Here is a 15230-nt window from a genome sequence, read left to right as displayed (position 1 = left end):
TATATTGTTACAAAAAAAAACATTTTTTTTTGATATTTTCATAATTTATAAAAGTCAGAGAAAAAAAAACATTTGATAATATAGCTTTGGATTTATTTTATAATTTATTAAAAATCTAAAAATGATGGAAACAACTTTTTTTATCGTTAAATAAAATCACCCATAATCCCCCTCTTCAAATTTTAATGGTTCCTATAATAGATGGACAATGTAAAGTGGCAACAATGCTCCCCCCCCCCCCTCCACCTCACTGACAGCCATCACGGAAGTATTAAGTAATCTGAAGGGTCGGGAGCTATAGCAGGCCTTTAAACCAGTTGCGTCACATAAAGACTCAACCTATTATACGCAATCTTTGACGCTGCGTACTACTGGGGATCCTTTTCAAACTATATTCTAAAATAAAAGCCGTTTTGGGGCTTAGAAGAAGATCGACAACAAATATATAGAATAAAATTGTTAGATGTATACACTGTACAGTGATAACCAGAAAACAATGGAATAGGAAGAAGACATTAAGCAATACTTATGTGTATTTGATGTTGTTTGAATAGTTTTACTAAACACTTAATAAATCACTTATTTAGAGAAATGAGTCTGTTTACACTGCATATTTTCTGTCTCTCATGCTCATGGGGCTTGTTAAAGTTATAACTTAATGCAAACAGTCGTCTTCCTAGTTTAGAGTTTTCTGTTTATTACTGTATCTAGTTTATATGGGATCTTCTGTATAATTTTCCATTTTCGAACATTTAAAAAAATATTGTACTGTTTAATTGACGGATTTTCAACAAAAAATTAAGTACAAGACATTATTTAGGCAGAATTTTTTATTTCAGGCCATCTATAACCATATCCGTAGGTCCTTAAACATGTTAAGTCTAATCGGTTCATCCGTTTTGATTAAAGTTTTTAAGCTCCAGAAAAAAAAGTTTTTTTTTGTTAACAATTTCGCTTGATTTAGGGACCGACAATTTTTTAGTTTAAATTATTTTCTTCTAATTTTTACAAGGAATTTAAATACGTTGATTGAGATTAGAAATAAATGAAAATCCATAAAAAAGATATTTTTCTGATGAAAATGGCCTTTTTTAAATTGTACCTCGCTAATCCAATCTTCACTTTTTAATCAAAATTTCATATAAAATGGAGTTAATTACTTCAAATTAATAAATATAACATATGTTTTTGTATCTCTGTGACCTATTCTAAGTAGTTGAATGAAAATAAAAATGTTGACGAAAGGTTCCGTGATTTTATTTTATTATAGGGATTTTTGATTCAATTAAGTTTATCAAAGTAAGACGCGCGCGTCGCTGGATCTTAAAAACTTTTTAATAATTTCTTCCCAAAATTGTTGCTTTTTTATCAATTATTTTTAACTAGATAAAGAGCTAACCGTTGCCCGTGGGAAAAAAAGTTGAAAAAAATTGAAAAAAAAATTTGAAAAAAATATGTGTCTACAAAAGATTTCAGCCCAATTGGTTCAGCAGTTTGGCCGGCTATAGGCAACATATATATATACAAATGTCTTGTTTTATTATATAGATTATTGAAATTCTATATCCCCTATTTTTAGTAAAAAAAAAACAAAATCAGACATGCCAAGAAAATAGATTGCAGACACATGACTACAAAAGATTTTCTTGCTCATTTAAGTTAGTAGTTATATTGAATTCATGATTTGTTTTATAGAATCTTCTTCAAATGTATCAAAGCCTTATCAAACAGGTGTTAGTTTTGCATAGATTTTAAAGCTTTTTATGGAACTTTTCGAAATTATATTTTTCCAAACCAAACTCAAGAAAGCCGCCGCAAAGCCCCAGCCAAGTAACGGTTTATCTAATTCTTCTGTTTACGTGACTTTTCTGAATATAGCCTCAAATACTTAGAGTTGAATTCGTCCTTAAGGTATAGAATGTTGTCACTTTTTGTAGAGACTCATATCAATGCGTATAAAAAGGGGAATTTCCGTACGACTCAATTGGTTATATAATCCAATTCTTCCTTGGTCCAGGTTCTAACTCCTAACTCCTAACTATTATAATCTGCTAGAAGAATCATAACACCCCGTTCGATATATCAAACTTATTAAAAGCATATCAGCTTGATAAACTACAAAAATTATTATCAGCTCTTCCCCTCTTGCGAATTTACGAACAATTTGTTAAAAATTACGAAATTTTGATTAAAATTACTAACATTATAATTGACATGACGAAAAGAATGATATGGAAACAAAAATTTGTGATATCCTTCATATTCTGTTATAAATGTCTAACAGAAAACAGTCAGATACCATGGGACCTTCAGGGATAATATATTCATTGTGTGTGTTGTATAAATCAAGCTTTTATTAACGGCTAGACCAAATTGGCTGAATTTTTTTGAGGGAACCCATAGGTACTCCGGAAGTGACATAGGCTGAGCAATTTTTTTCCTTTCAAAATTCAAAATAAATATCTTTTAAATTCGATTTTTAAATTCTCCAGGCAACGCAACTTCAGCTAGTTATTTATATATATAAACAAACATTTTTTAGACATAATTCGCAATTTTGAAATACTTTCGGAACAAAATATTTTGTATTTGTTGAGATATGATTAGATATGATTAGAAAATTATAAATGAAACTGGAAAACCCCTTTCTGTGTTTAATTGTTGTTGGATCTGTTGTTTATGGTTATTTTACAGACATGTTTTTATTCTGATGTCTCCAGTGTGTCTGGTTGCAGATTTCTAACTCTCTATCTTTCTAACTTTAAAGTTATAACTTAATGCAAACAGTCGTCTTCTGGGAACCAGGATAAAAAAGAGAATCATGGGAAGAATGAGAACCACGAGAACTAGGGGAACCATGAGAACTATGAGAACCAGGAGAGTCTGGAGAACTAAGAGAACTAAAAGAACCAGGACATCCTGAAGAATCAGGAGAACCAGGAGAACTATGAGAACTATGAGAACTATGAGAACCATAAAAACTAGGAGAACTAGGGGAACCATGAAAACTGTGAGAACCATGAGGACGGTGAGAACCATGAGGACTGTGAGAAACATGAGGACTGTGAGAACCATGAGGACTGTGAGAACCATGAGGACTGTGAGAACCATTAGGACTGTGAGAACCATGAGGACTGTGAGAACCATGAGGACTAGGAGAACCATGAGAACTGTGAGAACCATGAGGACTAGGAGAACCATGAGAACTGTGAGAACCATGAGGACTAGGAGAACCATGAGGACTAGGAGAACCATGAGGACTAGGAGAACCATGAGAACTGTGAGAACCATGAGGACTAGGAGAACCATAAGGACTGTGAGACCATGATCTGTTAGAACCTGAAAGGAATATTTTAAGGATGGCTAGAAATTCATCTATGTACTTTCCCCCCTTGAAGTAACGTTTTTCTATCTTAAGATTCTACCAGGTTTTTGCTCCTATTTCTTCATCTCTTTTTTGTACAAAAACTTTCACTTTATTTACTAACTTTCACCTCTTCTAAACATTCAATGGTAACAATTATCTAGAGTTTTAAAAGGGAGAGTGCGTGAATTTTGTGAAGGGATAGATATCAATTTAAAAAATTCTTGAATACCTCATGAAATGTGGCATTTATTAAGCAGACATAAAGATTAACAAATAAAAAAGTAAAACAAAAAGATGATAATAGGACAAAATAGAAAATAAAAAAATGACATAAAAACGTAGATGATAAATATTGACAAGAGAAATTAAAAAATAACTTGAAAAAATTGAACTTTTTTTTGTTATTTACTCCACTCCCTCCACCTCTCCTAATTTCTCTCCTTAATTTATATATTTTCAACCCGCACCCCCCCCCCCTTCTTCCTNAGATAGAAGATAGAAGATAGAAGATAGAAGATAGAAGATAGAAGATAGAAGATAGAAGATAGAAGATAGAAGATAGAAGATAGAAGATAGAAGATAGAAGATAGAAGATAGAAGATAGAAGATAGAAGATAGAAGATAGAAGATAGAAGATAGAAGATAGAAGATAGAAGATAGAAGATAGAAGATAGAAGATAGAAGATAGAAGATAGAAGATAGAAGATAGAAGATAGAAGATAGAAGATAGAAGATAGAAGATAGAAGATAGAAGATAGAAGATAGAAGATAGAAGATAGAAGATAGAAGATAGAAGATAGAAGATAGAAGATAGAAGATAGAAGATAGAAGATAGAAGATAGAAGATAGAAGATAGAAGATAGAAGATAGAAGATAGAAGATAGAAGATAGAAGATAGAAGATAGAAGATAGAAGATAGAAGATAGAAGATAGAAGATAGAAGATAGAAGATAGAAGATAGAAGATAGAAGATAGAAGATAGAAGATAGAAGATAGAAGATAGAAGATAGAAGATAGAAGATAGAAGATAGAAGATAGAAGATAGAAGATAGAAGATAGAAGATAGAAGATAGAAGATAGAAGATAGAAGATAGAAGATAGAAGATAGAAGATAGAAGATAGAAGATAGAAGATAGAAGATAGAAGATAGAAGATAGAAGATAGAAGATAGAAGATAGAAGATAGAAGATAGAAGGTAGAAGATAGATAAAAGTTGAAAGAATAGAGGAATTGAAGAAATATTTTAAGTTTATTATCAAGAATTATTATAATAGAATATTTTTGTTTTATTTAAAAAAAATTATTAAAAAGAAATAGATTGTGAAAAGGTGAAAACTTAGCATAACTTTTAAGACAATTTGAATTTATGACTTGGAAAGAAGAATTTTTTTAAAAAGGAATTTAAAGAATTTAAAAGAATCTTTAACAATTAAAACCTAGAGCCAAAAACCTAAAACCTAGAATTTAGAACCTAGGACCTAGAACATAGATTCTAGAACCTAGAGCCTAGAATTCAGCAACCAGGACTAAGAACATAAAGAACCTGAAAGTTAAAACCTGGAACCTAGAACCTTGTCTTAGGACAGAGAACTAGGAACCTAGAACCTAGAACCTAGAACCTAGAACTTAGAAACTAGAACCTAACACCTAGAACCAAGAACATTTATAGATCCTAGAGCCTAGAATAATTCAGATATTTGTACAATGTTTATTGCATTTTTTATATTGTATATTGTACACTATATATTGTATGATGCATATTGTACAATGTATATGTATACTGTATACTGTATATTCTATATTGTAAACTGTATATTCAATATTGTACACTGTATACTGCATATTGTATATTTTATATTATATACTGTATTCTGTAAATTGTATATTGTATACTGTATACTGTATACTGTTTACTGTATATTTTATGCAATATACTGTATACTGTATATTGTATATTGTATATCGTATATTGTATATTGTATATTGTATATTGTATATTGTATATTGTAAATTGTAAATTGTATACTGTATATTGTATATTGTATATCGTATACTGTATCTTTTATACTGTTACTGTATACGGCTGAGCCGATCGGGCCCAAATTTGGTATGGGACCTCACGTGACCGTACGGATGGTTTATGAATAATCAAAATTTCAAAAATTTGGTTTAAAAGTTTTTTAAAAAAATTGAAATGCCTCAACAAAATTCGCGTCAGTTTAGAATATCTAAACATTTTTCATATTGTTGTTGTTTTAAATTCAAGAACCATCAAAAACATCATTTTAACGAAATCGTAGCAAAAGCGTAAAACACAAATTTTTGCTCAGAAACATCTTTTTAAATAAATCAACAACAAAAATCTATTTCAATAGAATTCTTTAATTATTTTGTGAAATGAAATTAATCAATGAAATTACCAACCAACTATATGAAATTATTCTTCTGAGTTCTGAGATTTAGATTTCCTTGTTAAAAAGTCAGCAAGTATTTAATATCGAAAACACTTAACTGGCAACTGCTGATTATTTGTCAACTTTTTTGTCAGGCTAAATCTTAACTTATGAATATTAAAGTAATATAAAAGGTTCTATTCACAAATGCTACCCTTAAAAGCTTCTTCTAATAAAGTATGAAAAGATATCAATGTTAACAATTTTTTAACTGTTTGTTATAAAATGTAGTTTCTCTGCAATAGTGCATGACTTGCGCATTTCTATTTCAGGGAAAGAATTATTCGAATTAAACACTTTTAAACCAAGAAAAATTACAATATCTTCCTCATTATTGATTAGATAAAGGTTTCAAGGGAATCATTGTGAATCGGGCATTGCCGTCCTTGCATGGAGGGTCACTTGAAATTACGCTCACTCTCCCTTTAATATCGTGTTCACCTTACAACTTAAAACCTACTTTCTGACATGATTGACATTTTTTAACCATTTCGGACAAGAAGTGACATTTTTAAAATATCGTCACATGTTTTTCGGGTAACACTGTGTTTCCACTTGTTTGGTTCTAAAACCAGTTTGGATTTTTAGCCAAAACAAAAGAGCTTTGTAATGAGGTTGTGTAGCTGCAGTTTCATAGAATGAATGCAGAATGCATTTGAAATCCCTGATAAAGTGCATTGGGGCCAACCATGCACTTTTAGGTTTTATACAACACCAAGGCCAAAAATGGAGGGGGGGCAGTCTAAAGTCTGACTTTTTGCAATACCAAGGCGAAACCTAAAGCCACTTAAAAATATGAATTTTGATAAATAAAAAACATTTAACAAAAACCTAAAAATTTCAACTGCCACAGAATTGTGGATTGTATCTACTTACCGAACAAGAAACATGTCTACCAAAAGTGCTTGTAATTCTTTAAAATTTGTATGAAATCTGCAGAAAAATTGCAAAGCTTGCGAAATAGGTTTCGCAAACCCTGGCCAGGCTTTCTTTAGTACAGAGTACATTGCCCTCGGTTTGAATACTCTGCAGTCAAAACAGATAAATCATTTTAAAATAGAAAATAAACATTTAATATTGATCGTTCTATATCTCTATCGGACTTACAGGTACCGGGATGGATCGTTTGCAGTTTTTTCAAAACGATCGTTTCGTTTTAATAGCGACGAATACCAACCAAAAAACGAAACGGTCGTTTATTACGATTATTTTTTTAAGTGAAAAAACGAATAAGTAGTTTTCCGTCGATCCGTTAGACAGGTCTATTTAATTTCTAATGATTGTTATCAATCGTTAATTACTGTTAACGACGAGTGACGACCGTTCGTTAACAACCCTAATAGACAAAATACATTTTTTGGTTGGAAACCCCTTGGATCCGAAAACATTCAGGTTACTGCTTTCGCTAAAAAACATTTAAAACAGTATTCATAAACTTCATGAAGAAAATTTAAAACTCAGATTCATTTTTTCATAAACGATAGTTTTTGAAAAAAGCTGTCGTAGCGTTGATTTGGTTTTCGTTTTTTGAAAGTTCAAAACGATGGGTCACAACGAAAATCAATAGTTTTTAAAAACTATTGACAACACTACTTACAGGGTGCTTCGCCTCTTTTAATTGTAACCAGCTTTTATGTTGTTTATTTAGCCTCTATTGTTATTACATTTAAAAATAAATGTCTAAGATAAAAAAATCGCTGATATCTTGTTTTTTTTTATCGAGAATTAAACAAATTTGGACCCATTCGTGCTGGCTTTGATTGAATTAGAACACACAATCAGAAATATACGAATAATATATGCATTATGTATTTAGATAATCTCTAGGAAATTATTGCTGCATTCCATTTCATTGTTAATGCAAAGTACGTGGAAACCATGATTTTAATTTAGAACTTGTTTTAACATGAAAACTTTTTTACTTGGTCTAAAAAAATACCCTTCACATTTCAGTCCCAAAAACTAACAAATACTCAACTGTTAACCGAAACCCTTTTAGACCTATCTTAACAAAACATATTTATATTTTAATAGTTTTACTCTGCAGAGGTCATTGATCTTTGCAAACTGATACGTACAAACCTTATATATTTAATGGAGTAGAAACTTGAGAGGGGGGGGGTATAAGAGTATTAATAATCGTATTAATATTGTTTTTATTTCAAATTTTACCAATTTTTGCATTGCATATTGTGCATCTGCTTGCACAACACTTTTTTTTTTTACAAACTTCCGTGTAAAAACGTAAAATTATGGTTAACAAGCTCGAGCTCCAACAACAAGTAAATGCTTAAGATGAAGCTTTGAAAAATCATTAAATACATTTTGATGAATCTCAAAATAGAATTTGCGAAAATCAGAGGATAACCTCGAAAAAAAGTCGATGTCAAAAAATATAAATACAATTTCTTGGCAATTGTCAAATAAAACTAAAATTTAATTAGAATTTATAAATTTAGTTATCAGTAAAAATGTCTTCAAAATAGCTTGATATCTTATTTAACAAAAAAGTTCCAATCAATTAAAGCATGTGAGGTCAGGTCTAAAAATGCCTCGAGGCCAGAACTTTAGGATGCTTTAACTCAGTGACCAGAGGTCACAGGGACCTGAAACTTTGGATCAAATGTTTTCTAATGCTAGCTGAGTTGATAAAGTATGACCTACAAACGGTGGTGTATTTTACGACCTACACATATCCGCCATACTCCACTTCTGACCTACGCCAAATCCGCTATGCTACACATCCGACCTACTAGCACGTGGTATTACAGCTGCTTTATTGAATTGTGGCCACAGCGCCCGACCCCCTAGCCGCGGCGCTCGGCCCCCTAGCCTGTCCTAGCCGCAGCGCTCGGCCCAGAAATTGTCTTAACCTAACCTAACCCTCAAATAATACTAAAATAAACAGCTGGCGTGGGTCCGATATTGCAGTAGGTCGGAAAGTTAGTAGGTCAGAAGTTCAGTAGGGGGGATGTTGCGTATAGACGATGTAACATTACCCCATAGGCAAATGATGATGAAGCATATGTTTTCCGTTAGCTGACTATTTAGATTTTTTTTAAATTTGTTGCCTTCAGTAATCGGGGTTAGTCAGTGTGTTAATGGGAGTTGCACTTCAGGGTTTAAGGTTAGAACATGTTGTACAAAACAGACGACATTAGAAAAGATCAGTACACACCTTCCTAGCATGCCCAGTCTGGGTGTAATAAATGTTTTTAAAAATCTATTTTTTTTAAAGATGTCGTCAGAAGGAAAGGTCCTGTGACCTATTTAACAGAAGAGAGAGAAGCTTTTTTCTCAACCAAAAGAACTTTATTCACCCGAACAGCGTAAACAAAATAAGGGGTTTATATTTTCCAAAATTAACACCCCAGGAAAAAAACTTGCGAAGCTTTTGGAGAAAGTGAAGAAAGTTAAATTTACCCTTTCCAAACAGATAATTTGTTTTACCGGATGCGATCGAAAAACCATTTTTACGATCGGCCCAAGCAAACCGGATTTTACTTCCATTATTCCGCTTCTGCGGCAGTCCACTTTTCCTCTCAATACAAGCACTACCGTCTGTGACAAAATTAAAGCAAAAACAAAAGTGAATTGAAGAATTGGTTTATATTCAGTATGAAGTAAATAATAATAATAATACTACTATAACAAAATATCATCCATTAAGTATAAACAAGTTAAAACCAAGATTTACACCAGAAACATTTCTTGAAGTGTACTGAATTGTTTTCATTTCTCCCTCATGAAATGTAGATTAAAGTGCATTACAATGCTGCAGTACACTTGAAGGTTCCTAATCGTAATATATCCTGATGTACAAGATACGCCGTATGTACAATACAATGATCACATTAGAACTAAAACAAGAAAAATAATATAAATTCTAGCCAAAGAGTCCAAATAAACCAGAATGAATTTACATTTTTAACCAAAATCAGTCTCAGGAGGACAGGAGAGGTCACTTCACTGACCTCCAGGTGACCTCGAGATAATCACAGCTCGTAGATTAATTGGAGGATGGCTTCAAGGATTGGATTCCTGAGGCCGGATTTCCTCTGGTTTCATCCTCTTGTTATTCTGAAGGTTGGAGGCGTCCTCCAGCCTCCGTTTGTTATCTTGATCCTCCGCTAGGTTTGGTTGGATGAGAGAAGAATCAGGATGCTCCTCAACACATACTTCTCCGTTTTCTACTTCCATGTCCAGTCCTTCACCCTGAACACAAATAATAATCATTAAAAACAACTCCTCAAAGGTCTCAATCATTCAGCGAACCCACAATGGAAAATTTCTATATAAATAGGTTTCATATATAAATAGGTTTGATATTTGGAACCTGCAATTTGAAATTATCGATTTTGCAGATAGGAAAAAGGATATCTCTATTTTTCTTGCACCGACCAAGGATTTAAGGATATCGTTGTGAATCGGACAGAGTCATTGAAAATTTAGTCCACTTATCAACCTGTTCTATATCATACCTAGTAGAATCTGGACTTGTCTAAACCCCCCGACTAACCTATTCTTTACCATGACTAGTAAAATCTGGACTAGTCTGAACCCCCTGACCAACCTGTTCTGTATCATGACTAGTAGAATCTGGACTAGTCTGAACCCCCTGACCAACCTGTTCTACATCATGACTAGTAGAATCTGGACTTGTCTGAACCCCCTGACTAACCTGTTCTGTACCATGACTAGTAGAATCTGGACTTGTCTGAACCCCCCTGACTAACCTGTTCTGTACCATGACTAGTAGAATCTGGACTAGTCTGAACCCCCTGACAATCTGCTTGTTGCTGAGCTGATGAAGGATCTAGAGGAGAACTAGAACTAGAGCTAACCATGGAAACCTTTCTGTTCACCAACTGCAACAATAACATCAATATTAGTTAAACATTTAGAGCAATAAGAGTAAACCAAGGAGATATTGTTAGGGATTAATAAACTCAGTTTAATATATTGATGAATTATCCTCTTCTAGAATTGTTTTCAAAGGGATAAGAATAAGAATAAGAATAGTTAAGAAACTATTGTTGAGAAAATTCTTAACCGAGTTTTAATGGTGGATCAATTTTCAGGAAGGGTTCCATCAGGCTTTTACGAAACAAAATTGATCAGGAATAAATTGAAAACCCTGTTGAAGACGGACTATCATAATTATAGTTTTTGAAGCAATTGATTGCTTGTGTGCTAGTTCTCAACCCACAGTTGATAAAATCCATTGAGATCTAGACAACTATGAAAGTTTTTTATTCTATTTTTTTAGGCAGCCTCGACTTTTAAGTGTCGCAACGCCCTGGTCTTTGGATTTACTATAATTTTGTGTACATATACATATACATTCTATAAAGCAACGCGTTAGTTTTTAGCACGAGTGTGAAAGGAATAATTGGCAAAAATCTGCTTGATTTATTCGCGAGAGCGTTCACATCTTGGTTTGGTGTAAACCGGTTAATATTTGCACATGTGGCTAGAGCAGTGGTATCATCACATAAGGAAATTTTCTATTATGATTGACGAATGCATATTGTTAATGAAGCAACGAAATAATATATATATATTTTTCACCTGAATGCTAGGAATGGTAACATTTGAGATAATCTTGACCGCCGACGGTCCCAGTTTAACCCCAGAAGGTCCGGCGGGTGTTACGGTAACGCCGGTGGGGGTAACTGTAACTCCAGCTGGCAGAGTTGGTCGCATCTGAACAAAAAATATATTTTCAAATTTTTAAATAAAAATAATTTTCTTAATAAAATAGAGAAACAATGTATTAAAAGTAATGACCCTGTTAACGGACAATTTACGAGTGCGCCTTCCTGAAGAAATATTTTAAGTTNAGGGTAAGAGGGGAATTTAAAAAAGATCATTTTTTGTTGTTGATTTTTTTAATGTTTGCATCGGAGCCTTCTCCAAAAAAAACCCCCAAAAGCATGTTGGAGCCTTCTATAGCCCAAAAGCATGGACCCTGGTCAGCGTTAAATCTGACCAGGGTCTGTTTATACTACAGAAATTTTTCAATTTGTACGACTTCGTGGTATCTAAGGCATGTAAAAATTGTACCCAATGCTGTAAAAAGTAACTTAACCAAATCCTGGTACCTTTTTAAAGCCAAATCATATTAAAAGGGCCTGTCTTTTAATTTCCACTTAAGTGGAGCATGCCGATTCACATAGATATCTTAAACCCTTAATCTGATCAATAATGTAGACACCGTCGTTTTTATAGGCTGACAAGTGTTTAATTTTAACCTTTCTGTTGGCAGAATTCAGCATTTTACTTTTACATTGAGAAAACAGAATTAAAAATAATCATATTTCAAAAAAAGAAACGCTTCTCAATCTTATCATAAAAAACACGTCTAAGGTTACCGTTGTGAATCGGACACGACACTTAAAATCGCGTTTAGAATCGCTTCATAAAAATATTTATTCACCTGATTGCCTTTCTTCCCCATGAGCCTAAATTTATCCTGGGTCATCATAGAAGTGTAAGTGCCGCCGGTTAGACGGACCATAGTTGCTCCAGAAGTAGCGGTCAACTAAATATTAAGTTGGGTTGACAACTTGAAACATTTGTGAGGTAGAATTGATAATGTATGATACTTTTCCTCAACTTTTTTATTCCCCTTAAAATTACCCTTCTTTTATGTTACTTTTGATCATTTTTTATTCCCCTTAAAATTATTCTTTATTTAAGTTACTTTTGATCAATTTTTTTTATTCCCCATAAAAAGTTAAAANGGGGGGGGGGGGGATGGTGTAAGAATAATAAATTACTGAAGGAGAACCAAACCTTAACGGAACCCTGGTTGCTGGTCTCCCCTTGTTCATCGTCCATATCCTCCTCCTGGTCTCCTTGGAACATTATCTCAGGATACCTGAATGTTTAGAGTTCATAAAAAGGAGAACAAAAACCCTATCCCCCATATCTTTCGTATAAAACCTTGATAAAATTACGTCAAAAAAAGTATTAAAACTAAATAAAATAAAGCCAGATTAAAAGCAATACGGCTTTAAGAATTTTGAAGGAAAATCATAAAAAACATTCAAATTTTGTTCTGACAATATGTTTATCAATTAATCCTGGTTTCAATACTACTAGATGGTTTCGTTTACCGTATAGCACTAAATGCACTTTTTTCTCTGATTGGATAATTAGATTTGAAAGATAAATAATGAGGTATTGAATGTGTGTATAATCTCTATTGACACCATATGCGTCACTGAGACCTGACATTACCGGACAGTTGAAACAAGTATGTAGGAGTGATATTGCAAATTACCTGAATTGTTTGCCGGGGTTCTGAGAGCTAGCCAGGTTTCGAATAAGTTCTGCAATATACGCTCTTTTCCCTCGGACCTACACAATAAACATAATGTAATATAAGTACATAAACCCGACTATTTAAAGCAGTGCTTAAGGTATTGATCCGTTGGATCCGCAAGATTTTGGCTTCCTGGATCCGGATCCGTGAACCATTGAAAAAAGAGATTATAAAAATTTCCTGATTTATAAATAGTTCCTAATTAGCGTAGAAGAGGCAAAAAAAAATTGAAAATTCGGTGTTGTTAAAAATATTCAGTAAATTATTATGAAATAATCTGGATCGAGATTCGGATCCATTTTTTCCAGTGCGGATCCAGGATCCGGATCCGCATCAAAATTGAATGGATCCTAAGCACTGAATTTAAAAGAAGTTTAAAATTCGGGGAAATTGTGTGAATTATAAGTGAGAAATAACTGTTTCCTACTAAAATTATTTTATAATCGTAAATAATTTTTCAATAATAATATTCAAATAGAAAAAATATCTGACGGGTCGGGAACCGGATTTCTTGAATTTAGCTAGGTCGCTGACGGCTGAACTATCTACTCGATTCAAATAATTAGTGTTGAAGTGCAGTTGTATAAATCTTTGGGACATGGGATTGGTGATTCAGGATTTGCCCATGTCCTATCACTACACTGTATTTGAATCTGTAGTGGGTAGTTCAGCGACCTAGCTCAAGTTCATTAAATCCGGTCCCGGGGTATTTGAATATCTTACCTCTTCTTCCGGGAACCAAGATTTAAGGGAAGTAATAGGAAGTGTGTAGTCTAGTATGGGACTCTTAAAGAAACTTTCAACATACTGCAGTAAGTAGATACCACAGTCACTGAAGTTTGGTTGCTGCTGAACCTGTTCAACAAATATATATTTTAGTCATTTTTTATTCCCGCATTTCGTGATAACTTGTGGATTTTCATCAACAGCTGGAATAATCATTTATTGTTTAACATTTATCATATTAGTTACTACTCGATAAACATTTTACCTTGGGTGAACAGCCGGGCATATTTGTTTTATTAAATATCCTTGGTTCCTGGCCAGACATTCTTTCCTTCCATTCACACGTTAAATAATCCCTAAACATAAGTTTTAAAATGATTGCAGTTGTAATTTTAAATAACAATTCAGTTAACTACAGGAGCATGTCTGATTTACAACGGTACTTATGTAACCTTAATGTAATAAAATAAAATCTATTTCCTAGCTTGATTAGTATTATATTCCGTTAACTTCGCAATTTTTTCTAAAGCAGGCATTGCATTTGTAGAAAACAACACTAACATTTAGTTTTCAAAAACAAAAAAGTTGGATGTCTAATTCAAACTTCATGGAGAAAACTTTTAAGGGTACCGTTGTGAATCGAATATGCACCATAAAATTAAATTTACACTCCCTCTAAGGGGTGTATGTACGAATATTTAAATGATTCTCTTATGATAAGTCAGGTTATGATAAGTTAACAACGTCACAAGTAAAATTTCTTTTAAGCCAACTAAAAAAGAATTTTGATTAATGGGAAAAGAATTTTTGAAAGAAGGAGGTGTTAGTCCCTGCATAGCGAGCAATTACCTCAAGGTTTGACAGGTTCTAGCTTTACTTCCACCAGCTAAACTGTCAAATATTAGAATACAAGGCTGGCGAACTTGAACTTTGGTTGGTTCCGCCTCAACCGAATCCTCCGCCCCCTCGTCCTCTTTCTTCTTCTCCTCGTCCTCGGGTTCATCCTCCATATCGTCCTCGCTAGCCTCAGCCTCGTCCCGGTCAGAGTCGTCATCGAACGTTAAGCGTAGATCATCACGGCCCTGAAAAGTTCATCGAATGAAAACAGAAAAATCCGCAAAACTGCTTCAAGTAAGTACGTTGGGCCGGGGATAGTTGCAATGAGGGAGAGATTGCGTTAATTCTCTAATAAAAAACTGATGAAAATTATTCTTTTCGCAAAAAGAATTCGCAAATAGCCAAAAATATTCGGATAAAGAAAAAATCAAGGGTGATTTTTTTTTTGAAGAATTACTCCTATCCCCCCGCAAATTTAACACGTTTTACCCAAAAATTCTTTAATTTCCCTCTAAAA

General features: G+C 33.3%; 1 protein-coding gene across 1 annotated transcript; it reads right to left on the bottom strand.

The window, feature by feature from the left end:
* Nucleotides 1-9410: 9410 nt before the first annotated feature.
* LOC111702188 (uncharacterized) lies at nt 9411-14963 on the bottom strand. Its single transcript, XM_023473799.1, has 9 exons — nt 14726-14963; nt 14142-14232; nt 13874-14005; nt 13109-13185; nt 12619-12703; nt 12260-12364; nt 11392-11526; nt 10557-10688; nt 9411-10035 (listed from the first exon to the last, which is right to left on the bottom strand). The coding sequence occupies exons 1-9, from the start codon at nt 14884-14886 to the stop codon at nt 9847-9849; spliced, it is 1107 nt and encodes a 368-aa protein (XP_023329567.1). The 5' UTR covers nt 14887-14963; the 3' UTR covers nt 9411-9846.
* Nucleotides 14964-15230: the final 267 nt, after the last annotated feature.

Source organism: Eurytemora carolleeae, unplaced genomic scaffold (assembly GCF_000591075.1).
Source record: "Eurytemora carolleeae unplaced genomic scaffold, Eaff_2.0 scaffold141, whole genome shotgun sequence".
NCBI classification, from domain to species: Eukaryota; Metazoa; Arthropoda; class Copepoda; order Calanoida; family Temoridae; genus Eurytemora; species Eurytemora carolleeae.
The sequence above is the reverse complement of the archived record's forward strand: the minus strand, read 5'-3'. Positions and strand labels throughout refer to the sequence as shown.